We start from the raw sequence: 13,805 nt of genomic DNA, 5'->3' as shown, positions 1-13,805 counted from the left end.
GAAGATATCAGAAGATGGAAATATCTCCCATGCTCTGGCTTGGCAGGATTAACATAGTAAAAATGGCCATCTTACCAAAAGCAATCTACAGATTCAATGCACTTCCCATCAAATTACCAACACAATTCTTTACAGACCTGGAAAGAAAAATTCTCAACTTCATATGGAATAACAAGAAACCCAGAATTGCTAAAACAATCTTCTACAATAAAAGATCTTCTGGAGGTATCTCCATCCCTGATCTTAAGCTGTATTATAGAGCAACATTTATAAAAACTGCATGATACTTCCATATAAACAGAATGGTGGATCAATGCAACCGAACCGAAGACCCAGAAATAAACCTACACACTTATGGACATCTGGTATTTGACAAATATGCCAAAATCATAGAATGGAATGGAAAAAAGATAGCATCTGTTTACAACTCTCCTCTGCTTTGCTATTGTTAGCTTAGACCCTTCAGCCGCTTCCATTTAATGTGTGTACCTGTGCAAGCTTAAATGTGTGTACCTGTGCAAGCTTCTGGTAGCTCTGTGGCAAATACAGTTAAATACTTTAACTGTATTTTAGATTATTAGTGGGGATAATCACTTCATGTTATTTACACTTTCATTTACAACATGTATTTTTTTTTCTCTCCTACCCATCTGCAGTGATTTGTAGTATTTCTCACCTTTATCTCTCTTGAAGGGATGGTTGTTTTAAATATCAAACCTCCTCGTTAATTACCTACTCCTCCTTTTGTTTGGGGTTAGTAGCTACTATCGGGATAGAAAATGTGCTCTGACTTCAGTAGAGTGTGATAGCTAACACACTGGCCACATAGACAATGGTTGGATCTATTATATGGCAACTATTTATACTCTATGGCCCTACTACAGTAAGTTTTTATAGTACTTGAAATCCCACAGGAGAGACATCATTACTTTCCACAACCAATTTTACCTTGCTTTCACTTATACATTTATATTTTAATGTAATATTAATTTTCCTGGAAGAATAATGTACTTGTTTTGTCGTAATTTCATCTGTGAGTACAAGGTCCTTATTAGCATAGCTATGTCTAACACCCTCTGTGACCTCCTTTCAAATTCATGTCCTTCCCTTCTGGAATTTTTAAAGTTTTATACTTGTATGTGTGCAGGTGTGTGTACATGTATATGTATGTGTGTGCACACATCTGTGTGTGCTCAATTGTGTGTGCATGTACAAGTATAAGTGTGTGTGTGTGTGTGTGTGTGTGTGTGTGAACCCTTATGAGCTCAAGCAGCGTGCCTATAGGCCCATGTATTCATGTGTGTGGACAGACCTCTCAGGATCTTATCCCTGAAGAAAACTAATTCTCCCTCCCTGAACGTTACAAAAACAATTTTGACTGCTATTATTTTGACTGCCAACAAAATTTCATAAAAAAAAAATAGTTTTACTTCACTTTCATGTTCAAGATACTTTTATTTCCTAAGAGGATTCTAGATGTTAGGATTTTCTGCTGGCCAAAAAATATTTTATGCTTACCAGGCTGCTGTCATTCCTCTTAGGAAAAGGCTGCTCACGTTCTCAGTTATTGATATTTCTCTTTAATATTTGCTCATTTTAAGTCCTGTTTTTGATTAATACTTTGATTTCCAACACTTTGATGTTAAGAAGCATGGTTTTGTTGGCATTTTTCTTGTTGGAGTTTGTCTAAATTTCTGCGTGTATCCTTTTATTCTGGGAATTCATGTCATGTTCTTTGGGTATTAGTTTTTCTATTATTCTGTCACCTTTGCTTTTAGGAATCCAATTATCCACTGGTTGGATTTCTTTATTCTTTTCTCTTTTGCCTCTTTTATCTTTTTCTATCTTTACCTCCCTATATATTTCCCATGCCTTGTTCAGAACAGAGTTTTAATGGTCCCATCTCCTAGTTAATTAATAAATGTTTATTTATTTTATACTATCTGTTTTTAGATACATGAGACTTAAAATCATGCTTTTTCCTTTCTAAAGTTTTGCTTATGTTTTGACAAACTTCTATTTCCTGGGAGTTCATACTCTTTCTTATATATTTGCCGATGCAATGATCATAGTTGTTGACAGGTGTACGTATGCTAACTGTACTCATTAGATTATGTACATACTTCTTTCATTATTTATATATTTCTTAGCAGTGTAGATGTACTGATCAAAAGCAAGACATTGTATATATATATTATATATAAAATTTGTCACTCTGCTGTGTGATTGAAAATAAGTTTAAGACCTGATTATATGTATTTTGATATATGGTTCAGTAGATTCAGGTGGAATTGCCTTTCTTTGATTTTACTTCGAGTGAAGGCTTTCAGAACCCAGTGACCAGCCACCCTGCCAGGCACCCTTGGCATTGTAGAGGTTCTGTTCAGACCCTTGGTTTTCTCTCTGTGCAGCTTAGGAGTTATGTTAATTATATGTGCTTTTTCTGCTCGAGGTCATTGGGATCCTGTACTCCAAAACATTGTTGCTCTGTTCAACAGATCATTTTGCTGGGTGTCCTGAGCCAAGTCCTTTTGACAGTTTCTCGGAGGGCCTTCTTCTCCCGTCAACTAAGTAGGGACAGACACACTTAGAGAATGAGTGCCTGACCTCTAGACTACTCTTTAGAGCTCGGCACCTCTGAGCCTTGGCTCTTTGCTTGAGCGGCTCTCCTGTACGTCTGAAGCAATTCGGGTATAGTCAGAAGTAGATATAAAAAACTAGATTACTAAATCCAGTGACCGTTATGTACCAGCTTAGTGTTGGCTTCTGGTAGCTCTGTGGTAATTTGCTTCCTTACACATGAACCATCTTCTCACTCAAGCAAAAAGCATTCCACTGACTGACATGAAAAATCAACACATGAATACCAAGATTGTAAAGCAGTTACGTGTGCAAACTATACTGTGAGAGCTCAAAGAAGGAGCATCTAAAATGGCTGAGAGTTGGGAGTAGGGAAAGTGAGCCAGAAATGCTTCCTAGAGGTTCTCCTTATATTTGAAGGCCTTTCAGGGGTTGAGATTAGTCAGTCATTCACCATCTATTTAATAAGATACAACTTATTTATATGGAATTTATATGGAATATGCGATTTTCATTACTAATTAAAGCGCTAATTATGAGTTGAAACATTAAAATGTGTTTGAGGCTGTAAAATTTAATTTAAAAGTTTAATCACCACAATTGATTTCTCCATAGGTGTTCAAAGCAATGAACATCCCACAGATCAGAAGCCCATCGCTGCCTTCCCCAGAGCATATGCCGGAAGCCTACTCGGCAAAAATTGCACTTTTTGGTGCTGGGCCTGCCAGTATAAGTTGCGCTTCCTTTTTGGCTCGTTTGGGATATTCTGATATCACCATTTTTGAAAAACAAGACTATGTTGGTGGTTTAAGGTAATGCCTACATTATTTGTGTTTATGTATTTATTATTATTACAGTTTATTCACTTTGTATCGACTTTGTACCCCTCCTTCATCTCTTCCCAGTCCCATTCTCCCTCCCTCATCTCCTCCCAGGCCTCTCCCCCATTCTACCAATACTGGAGGTCCTCCTCCCCTACTATCTGACCCTAGCGTATCAGGTCTCATCAGGGCTGGCTGCATTATTCTCTGTGGCCTGGCAAGGCTGCACTCCCATCAGGGGAAGGTGATCCAAGAGCCAGCCACTGAGTTCATGCCAGAGACAGACCCTGTTACCCTTACTAGGACACCCACATGGATACTGAGCTGCCTATATTTTGTGTTTTAAGTGTCAAAAATAATGAAGTAAAGCAGTCCCGGTGCGGACGTTTTACAGTCAGGGAGAAACTTCAGGCTCATTTTATATTACACGTTCTTTCCCTGAAGGCTCAAATTCCGAGGATTTCATTCAGCTGAATTTTTGAAGTTGTATTTAAGCAAGAAAGGTACATGGATTTCTCTGTCTTTTTTAAGTTGAAGATCTCGGGAAAAGTTTGTGATGGTAGAAACAAAATGTGAGAAATAGTTTAACCCTTAAAATATTTTGTATGATGGAAAGATATCTAACAGGCATGGCATTAGACAGAAAGAAAGCTCAGCTACCTAGAATACTGACTGGAGAATTCACGGTTTTCTCCATAAAAAAAAGAAAGCGTTGCCCACGCATTTCAATGTACAATCATGTTAATTTTTTTTTTTTTACCTTTTACCGCTTTGTCATCAATCTTCACTTTTCAGAGTGCATTTCATAGTGTTTTTACAACTAGTATTTATTTATCATTTAGTATGAGTTTATATTATTGTGAACTAAGATTAAATTGCATAATTATTTTATTTTCATGCAGACCTATACATGAATATAGAAACTGATCACTCTGTATCAACAAATTTCAGATGCAGAGGCCAATGTTAAATATAGAGCTTGCTTTACTTAAATAGGCTTTCAGAAGAGACAACTATTATGTTTAGGCTAATAAACGTTATTTGAAGTAAGAAATGGATATTGCTTAAAACAGCTGGTAGAAAATAACAAAAATATTGGATGTGAAGTTTATTATATTGTTATTATATCAATCAAATCATTGCTAATATTTACAAGTGATTTGTATTAAAACTCACAAATTATTAATTATAAACATCTGGATTATGTTTCTATAATTGGCACTTAAGTTTTCTGTAGCTACTTAACTATTCAGTGCACAACAACTTTATCATCTTTGATAATCAGAAAATAAGTTTAATGTTGACAGGTTTATGATACTCTTTATATTTCTTGATATTTATATAATGTCTAATAAATACATAAATTTTACTATTGATCAGTTAATTTTGTGATCGCTCCATGTAATAGGAAATTATCAAAGTCTGTTTCCTTGAAATAAAATATAGTGTATGGATCATATATAAGTATTGATAAGGTACTTTACCGCACTATTTGATTCATTAAACAAAACTACCTGACTCTCCAAACAAAAGCCTCATATAACAGGGTAACTCCATAGACAGCACCAAAAGCATAAATCATGCCAATGGTCAATAAATAATTTTTTATGTGTTTGTTATTTATCAGTATTGAAGACTCCTCATGGTTAAGTTTTTTTCTGAGGAAATAAATTTCTCTTTTATTTTGCTGTAGGATGCTGGCTATCTCTTTAGTATCATTTCACTCCAGCTTTATTAATTAGGAAAAGCATAATGTACTAATGATATATATATATATATATATATATATATAAACATTGCATATTCTTTTATTTCAATTATACACATCAATGAATTTGTGATTTAATTTTAAAAGTATGAGCATAATTGTTGTGTACCCTGGTAGATGAGGGAAAATCTTTTTGCCCCTTAATTGCATTTTCACAAGATTCTGAAAATGGAAGCTGCCTTGTCAGTGAATTATTATGGGTTGCCAATTTTAGTACATGATTATGGTTCTTAGCATCTCTGTAGTTAGTTTTCATTCAAATGTGGAGTGATTTATATAAATTAGCACTAAATGTTTGTTTTTATATATTTGAACATTTTTAGTAGGAAAGACTATCTTGAAATTCATTACTAAGCAGGTTTTTTTGTTTGTTTGTTTTGAAATTTTGTTTTTTTCTCTTTGCTTTGTGTCTTTCTGATTCCTAAGGACAATACCCAGTATTAAGTCTATCCTTTATGGTAAAAGCATTCTGGATCACTGTTAGAAGATTTGGAAAATCACCCACTTTTAAAAGAATCACATGAGACAGTAAAATATATCCAAGACTGAATCCCTGTTGTACTCAAAACATTTAGTCACTTTTGATTTTGCAGTGGATATATTATGTTATTAGTAATTTTTGCGTTTGTATAGCCAAGACTTCTTTATTTTTTTTTGTTAAACTGATGTTTATTTTCTTTCAAATTGATGTTTGTTTTTTTAATTGTACAATCTTTTTTACATTTTATTTTTTTAATATTAGTTATAGTTTGTTAACATTGTATCCCTGCTGTATTCCTGCTCCCTCTTTCCCTCCCAATCCCACCCTCCTTCCATCATCTAATCCCTGCCCCTTTCCAAGTCCACTGATAGAGGAGAACCTCCTCCCCTTTCATCTGATACTGGTGTATCAGGTATCTTCAGGACTGGCTGCAAAGTCCTCCTCTGTGGCCTAGCAAGGCTGCTCCTCCCTTGGTGGGGGGGGGGGAGGTGTCAAAGAGCCCTCCATTGAGTTCATGTCAGAAACAGTCCCTGTTCCCCTTATTAGGGTACCCACTTGGATACTGAGCTACCAAGGGCTACATCTGAGCAGGGGCTCTACATTGCATCCATACATGGTCCTTGTTTGGAGAATCAGTCTCATAAAAGACCCCTGTGCCCAGATATACTTGGTCCTTGTGGAGTTCCTGTCCTCTCCAGGCCAAGACTTCTTTAAAAGAAAAAAAAAAAAAAAAACTAATAAAAGTGTCTATGTCCTAGTTTAGAAAAATGATGCCTCATGGGCACAGTGATGCATGCCTATAGTCCCAGCACTAGGGAAAGCAGAGGCAGGTGGATCTTGCTGAGTTTGAAGCCAGCCTGTTCTACAAAGCAAGTCCAGGATAACTAAAGCTACACAGAGAAACCCTGTCTTGAAAAACAAACAAAACAAATACATGTTTGTGTTAAGTTCCAAAAAATGAAAAGAAAAAGAGACAAAAAACTTAAATGGTACCTGAACATGATGCTGTACTCCCCTAACAGTGGCAGTTGTTAGGGAGATGCAGGAAGATCAAAAGCTCAAAGTCATTTTCAGCTGGATGTGTAGTTTAAGGACAGCCTAATACATATCAAACCAAGTCTGGGTATGCATAATTAATGATGGAAGATATTATTGAATATACATGTATGTATATATTTCTTGATTTTTAAATTTTATTTAAAATAATAACTAGGTATAGCATATTTATTAAATGGCATACTCAGGGAAACACTGGTCTTTGTTTTAGTTCTATCAAATGTTACTGTATTGTTACATATATATATGTGGGTATTATTTCATGTTAACTGGCAATGCAACTGTTTCTTGGTGAAATACTTACAGCAGTAAAAACTATTTTACAGAGTGCAATACAGTGTAAATTTAAGGCCCAATACTTATCCAATCATAAACAGAACCATTGTTTTGACATGAGATATATGCTATAAAATAAAATGAAAATAGTTGTTATTGATATGCATAAACATAGAAGAAAGGCAATTTTTCCATGTTTCTGTCACTCTTCTGACTATAGTGAAGGATTTATGGTCACCACAAACAAGCATAATTTTTAAAACTTTAAATTGTTAAAAGAACACAAGGTGAAAAATGTAACTGTTTTCCTAAGTACAACAAGCTTGGGAATAAAAAATAAACATTTATATCCAAATTATCTTTTGTCCTTCCACAGTCATGAGGGTTTATGCCATTTATTCCCTTTGTTCCAAATAGATATGTGTAATTACTTAAAATTCCATGTCTTCTAAGAATTCTCTTTGTTTCCTGAATATCCGACTCCTGTATTTACATCCTGGTCATTTTGTTCATTAAGCTTTGCAGTGCTGTTGTGTCCCTTTCACCTGAGTTTGCCATCCATCGTGAATACATGGAAATCAGCTATGTGTACCTGAAGTTGTGCCTGCTGAATAGGCACTTTTATACAGTCCTCTCATACGTCTACCTATGACATCTACTGTGTGTCATGTCTTATAGTAGCTGTCAAGTGGTTCTGTTGGCTTCCTTACTGATTTTGTCGAAGACATTTCTTCTGGTTTCCAAATGAGAATCTATAAGTCTTTTATATGTACTTGTTCCATAACTCCTGTACCAAGAAATGAATCCAATCCCTCTCAACAAGTCACTCATGACTAGGTAGTTCTAGATATTTCGTACTTCCTCCTCACACCCTTCCTTCAATATTTTTTAGAATACCTATGATGGGCTGATGATTGCACAAAGAGATTCCAAAAGATCAAGGCAAAGGGTCATTTCTCATTAGGTTTGAGTCCTATTGATGGACAGTCAGAAAATAGACAGCAGACCAAATATACAGTTTGTCAGGAAAAAATAAGTGCAGAGCACACTGGTGAAACAGGACATTATTGATTGTTTCTTTGCATAAAATCATTGCATTATTCTCATGTAATATTTCTTTACATTCATAAAGAAAATAATGGAAGTGATCCCACACAATTAGATTTGACAGAATATTCTTCAGGTACTGTTACCTCACTTTGCACCAATTCGACATTCGTGTTCAGCATATATCTATATACAAATATATATATGAATAAATCATATAAGATATAACTAAAAAATATAAAAGAAAATTTTTATTCTAAAATTTGCATAAGAACAGAAATAGTAAAGTTATAATAAAAATCAAAATTGAAATGAACTAGAGATTGGAAAAACAAAAACAAACAAAAAATACAGCATTGTTTTCTTGGAAATATGAATGAAAAGAATGAAACATTTAGTTAGACAAGGGAAGGGGACATAGGACAAAACAAACAATACTATTGATCATAAAAGGTGTGGCATCTGTTACCAAAGAAAGAGTCAGGGGGACTTATAATAATGGATTATACATAAAAATAAAATAAAATAATATATAGCAAATTATTGAATTTCTGGAAATATATGTCTTACAAAGAATGGAATCATGACGAAGCAGAAAAGATGAATAAACCATTAAATATTGCAGAAATTGAATCATTAATAAAAATTTTCTCATCAAAATTCCCCGGGCGTGATGTCTTCCCTGAAGTTTTCTCAATATCCTTTTCAGTTCAAATTTTTGTAGAAATCTTTATTTTTTTTTTTACCATCAATATTTCCACATTAAATGCATTATATGAGGTAAAACTTAACATCAAAACTGCACCAAGATAATGACAAAAAACATCTCTGATAACTGTGACTAAAATGATGGTCAAAGAATTTCTAAATCTAATTGCAGGTTCTAAGATCATTAACCCATTACTCTCTTCCTATCCCACCATCCCCACTCAGAGCTTTAACCTGAACCTTTAGATTCCCTTATACGGAGAATCATATAAGCTGCCAACAGGCAAACTTCAACTTCTTTTCCCAAGTGTGTCCTTGTATTCTTTTTATTTCCTTCTCTTGTCTTATTGTTCATCTAACTCTGAGAGCTAATTAACAAAGTCAGTGATGTTTCACAAAACAAGACAAAAACATAAAAAGCAGTCAATTTTCTATAGATTAACAACAAATTATCCAAAAGGCATATAAAAATATGGCCACAGTATAAAAGCTACAGAAATACATATGACTAATAAAAATGAATAGTAAAGAAATAACTATACAAGTAAAATTATAAGATATTGATGAAAGAACTGAAGAGAACAAGATAAAATGAAGACATTCCTCATTTATGAATTGGAAGAATATCATAAAAATATTCATGCTACTGAAAGAATACAATATCATCCCTATAAAATCCTAATTGACTTCAAAAATAAAAAAATATTCTAAAATTTAAATTGAAGCACAGAAGAATCTGAACAGAACAAACAGTCATGCTCTAAAAGATCAAACTTGACCCCAACCTAAAACATAAAGCAAAACAGGCAAAACTCAAAACTGATACATGGGGGTTAGAAAAAAATCACAATTTTGTAACTCAGAAATAAATTTATACATTTGTAGGCAGCCAGTCTTTTAAAGGGACATCAAGAAAACAGTATGATTGTGCCAAAATGTAGAAAGGGTTGTGTTTTCCATGCATAGTACTGGACAAATTTGGCATCCACATGCAAAATAATAAAAAGAAATTTCTAGTCCTTAAAATTATTTCAAAATGGATAGGGAACTTAAGGATGAGTCCAGAAACTATGAAAATTTTAAAGTATTGATAAATTGTATGACATTTGCTTAGTCATTGTTTCAAAGATACAGGAACCTGAGGTCAAAATGCAATTAAAATATTTATGCAGAGCAAATAAGACAATAAGCTAATTTAAAGAATAACTTATAAAGATGCAGAAAATATTTACAACATATGTTCTGTAAGGAGTTGTTTATAAATACAATGAAGTCAAAATCAGGCAATCAAATTTTGTTCTGTCTCACAGGAGAATTTCTGAGTGTCTATCAGCTGAATGAAGTGGGTCATCAGAAAAATTCAAATCAAAACCTCAGTGAGATGGTTCCTCACATCTGTTTGCATGATCATTAACAAAATAAAGAAAAAATGCTGAAAATTATATATTTGCATGTGTGTGGAGATATATAAAATTTGGCTCTATGCATACTCTGAATTGATATTTACTCTGGGATTTTAATATCTTAAAAGCATAGAATTATTGAGTAAATCAACAACACAACTTGAAGTGTTAGAACTGCTTTTGACTAAATTGCTTTTTTTTTTTTCCTACTGACTATTTTTATATTAGCTTCTATATTAGCTTTAATGCATTGGACATCTCACTGTGGCAGGGAAATGTTGCTGTTTTCCTACTTGGTTACATACAATGAAAATATTCACAGGTGCTTATTTGTCCTTTTAATGCTGACCAATAAGAACATATTGTGATCCCTGCTCATATGTGGACAGCTCAGTCTACATGGAGGTTTCCTTGTAAGGGGAGCAGGGGCAGTTGCTGGGATGAATTCAGTTGCCTGCCCTTGGTAACTGCCCCCTGTCGAAGTGGCCTTACTTGACTACAGAGAAAGAGGATCCAGACAGTCCTGATGAGACCTGATAAGGTCAGGTCAGATAGAAGGGGAGGAAGACCTCCCCTATCAGTGGACTAGAGTAGGGACATAGGGGAGGAAGAGAGAGAGAGAGAGAGAGAGAGGGACTGGGAGGAGATAAGGGAGAGGGATACAGTCAGAATACAAAGTGAATAAAATGTGATTAATAATAATAATAAACATTGTGCTTTTTTCCCTTAGATTGATACATTTCACTCTAATTCTCCCTTTTTCTGTTTTTCTTTTCTTTTCTTTCTGGTTCAGCACTTCTGAAATCCCTCAGTTTCGGCTGCCATATGATGTCGTGAATTTTGAGATTGAGCTTATGAAGGACCTTGGTGTAAAGGTGAATATGAGCCATAACATCTGTCTGTATACTGTAGAGAGAAAACGGGAAACGCTTCACACTGGAGATTAACAGCCAATGCTGTGCATTTTAGGAATGAACAATTAAAAAGCTATTTTAGGCCTAGCAGAAAGATACTTTCCCTTGCTTAGGGCATTTGTCTGTCTACTGTCTGAATGCCACTAGCCTGGAAAAGGGCAATCAATAGTTCTCATCTGGCACACCTGCATGTGATTAATTGTCTGTAAGAAACAAATTCCTAAATAGCTTTAGGGGTTCAGTGCAGCCAAGGGAAGGATTGGCTTCTTTAATTGCGTTTTGTTCAGGCAAGTTGTGAGCACTCTGAAACACTGGCATTTCAACATTTGGATTATAATTTCTCCCAGATATTTGTTTTCTTTATTAGGTGCATCATGATAGTCTTGCATATCTGTTTTTTTTTCTGAACGTAAGCAATAAATTAATGAGAAATAAGATGACAGTTATGTTTTATTGCTTTGCTCAATAAATATTATGTTCTTTTAAAGATAGACAAGATGCTGACAGGGTATACTTCCAGAATATAACTTTAGACACCCTAATTTTCTGTTACTACTATTATTCTGTGGCTTTACATCTTCAGTTGAACATTATTCTGGCTTTTTTCAAAACTTGTAATTTTCCATAAAGCACAATTGTTTATTAATATATCAGGATTTGCATAATTACTCTCTCCATAAGATATTTTGAAAAGTGAGTAGCAAACTTTTCATGAATTTTGCTTTTACTAAGAAAATGTAAAAGTTATCAAAATGGAAACCAAAACACTATTTTGGACTTTTGCGCTTTTTCTATTTATATATTATTTAATATGGTTGAATTATGAACTTCATACAAAATCACCAACAAATACTCTGATCACAAAAATGCAATATGGATGTGCACAACATCAAAAAATAAGTGTTAAAAACTACAGTGTTAAATAGATGATTTATGAATGCTCTATGCATACTCTGAATTAATATTTACTCTGAGATTTTAATATCTCAATAATTAAGTAAATCAACAATACAACCTGAAGTGTGAGAATTGCTTTTGACAAGAATTGCTAGGTATAAAGTGCATTCTGGAAAGTTTTTAAAATGTCTTCCATTTTCAATTAAATTTTTACCTGATTCTCACTAAATAAGCACAGTATTGCATATTAAAACTTCAAATTAATATGTTCCATGTTTTTATCAGCCAAAGATAAATTGTTTTAAAGAATTTTGGAAGCAGTATGAAAAAGGCTAATGGCACATGCCTATAACCTCAGAATTCAGGAGGTTAAATAATTGATTTTTTCCACAGGAAACACAATTGTCATTACTTTGAAATTATGAGGACATAAAATTAGACAAAGAATTGTATTAAGAAAATACACATTTTATCTACAACCATATTACTTTCTAATCTTATGATTCGGGTAGCCTTGACCATGTCTAGCAATATTATAATCCTTTGTTAGTATCTGTTCATAAAGTATGCAACTTTGTTTGAGTAAAATTTATCTATATTTGCATGGAGTATTTTTGAAATACTGCCTTTAGAAAGTTGAACAAAAAAGTCATCACCGTTTTAGATATTTCGATTTTTCATTTAGTCTTCTCTTACATATTATATCCCCACCTCAGTTTCCTCTCTCTCCTATCCTCCCAGCCTCTCCTCACACACTCTCACTTCCCCAGATCCACTCCTCCTCCCTTTCCCTTCAGAAAAGAGTAGGCCTCCTAGGCCTCCGTGGGATATCAACCAAACATGCATAACAATATAATGAGACACACACCCTCATATCAAAGCTGGGTGGAGCAACCCAGTAGGAAGGAAAGAGTCTCACAAGTAGGCAGAAAAGTCGGCAATAGCCCTTGCTCCCTTTGTTAGGAAAACCACAAGAACTCCAAGGGACTCTGCCATTAAATATACACAGAGGTTGGATTCTTGTAGGCTCCATGATTTCTATTTCAGCCTGTGAGCCCCCTAAAACCCTTAGTTAATTCTGTGGGCCATGTTCTTGTTGTCCGGCTCCTACAATCCTTTCTCTTTCTCTTCCACAGGATTCCCCAAGGTCTGCCTAATGTTTGCCTCAGGGTCTCTGCATCTGCTCCCATCAGTTGCTGTTGATTATGCTAGTTTCTGGTCTAAGAGTATATAGCAGAATATTACTAGGAAGCATTTCATCGACTTTTTTCCAGTCATGTTTGGTTCTATCCTAGGTGCCTGTGATATCCGGTTTGGTTCCTGGCGCTTCAGACAGTGTCAGGCATGCGCTTTTCTCTGCTGGTGTGGGTTTCAAATTGGACAGGTCTTTAGTTGGCCATGCACACAAGTTCTGAGTCACTTTTACCCCCAGCATATCTTGTAGGCACGACAAATCGTTGGCTGAAGGATTTGTAGCTGGGTTGGCATTGCAATCCCTCCACTGGAAGCCTTCTGTAGTTACAGAAGATGGCCAGTTCAGACTGAATATCCCCCATTACAAGGAGTCTTCATTAGCGTTACCCTCATAGATCCCAGAGAGTTTTTATTGGACAAGGTGTCTACCTTACTCCTGATACTTCCCTATCCAATTCCAGTCATGTCTCCCAGTACTCTCTCCCTTCACCTGCTCTAAGTGATCTCTCCTGTTCCCATTTCCACCTGTCCCCAGTCTATTCTGTTTCCTCTTCCCACCTGTAATCCCCTCGAGTCCTTCTTATTACCTACCTTTTTTTGGGTCTGTGGACGGTAGCATGTTTTTTCTTTACTTTATAGCTAATATCCACTTATAACTGA

The 13,805-nt window shown here is 34.9% G+C and overlaps 1 protein-coding gene across 4 annotated transcripts in view; it reads left to right on the top strand.

Annotated features, from left to right (window-relative positions):
• The window catches only part of Dpyd (dihydropyrimidine dehydrogenase), a 925,939-nt gene that overhangs the window by 255,113 nt on the left and 657,021 nt on the right, over positions 1-13,805 (top strand). For all 4 annotated transcript variants that reach the window (XM_060392818.1, XM_060392819.1, XM_060392817.1 and 1 more), the window contains exons 6-7: positions 3,196-3,392; positions 10,934-11,015. In XM_060392818.1, the coding sequence (XP_060248801.1) occupies positions 3,196-3,392; positions 10,934-11,015 (279 nt within the window). The remainder of the gene's footprint in view (positions 1-3,195; positions 3,393-10,933; positions 11,016-13,805) is intronic.

Source organism: Meriones unguiculatus, chromosome 10 (assembly GCF_030254825.1).
Source record: "Meriones unguiculatus strain TT.TT164.6M chromosome 10, Bangor_MerUng_6.1, whole genome shotgun sequence".
Classification (NCBI taxonomy): domain Eukaryota; kingdom Metazoa; phylum Chordata; class Mammalia; order Rodentia; family Muridae; genus Meriones; species Meriones unguiculatus.
This window is presented reverse-complemented; position numbering and strand designations above follow the sequence as displayed.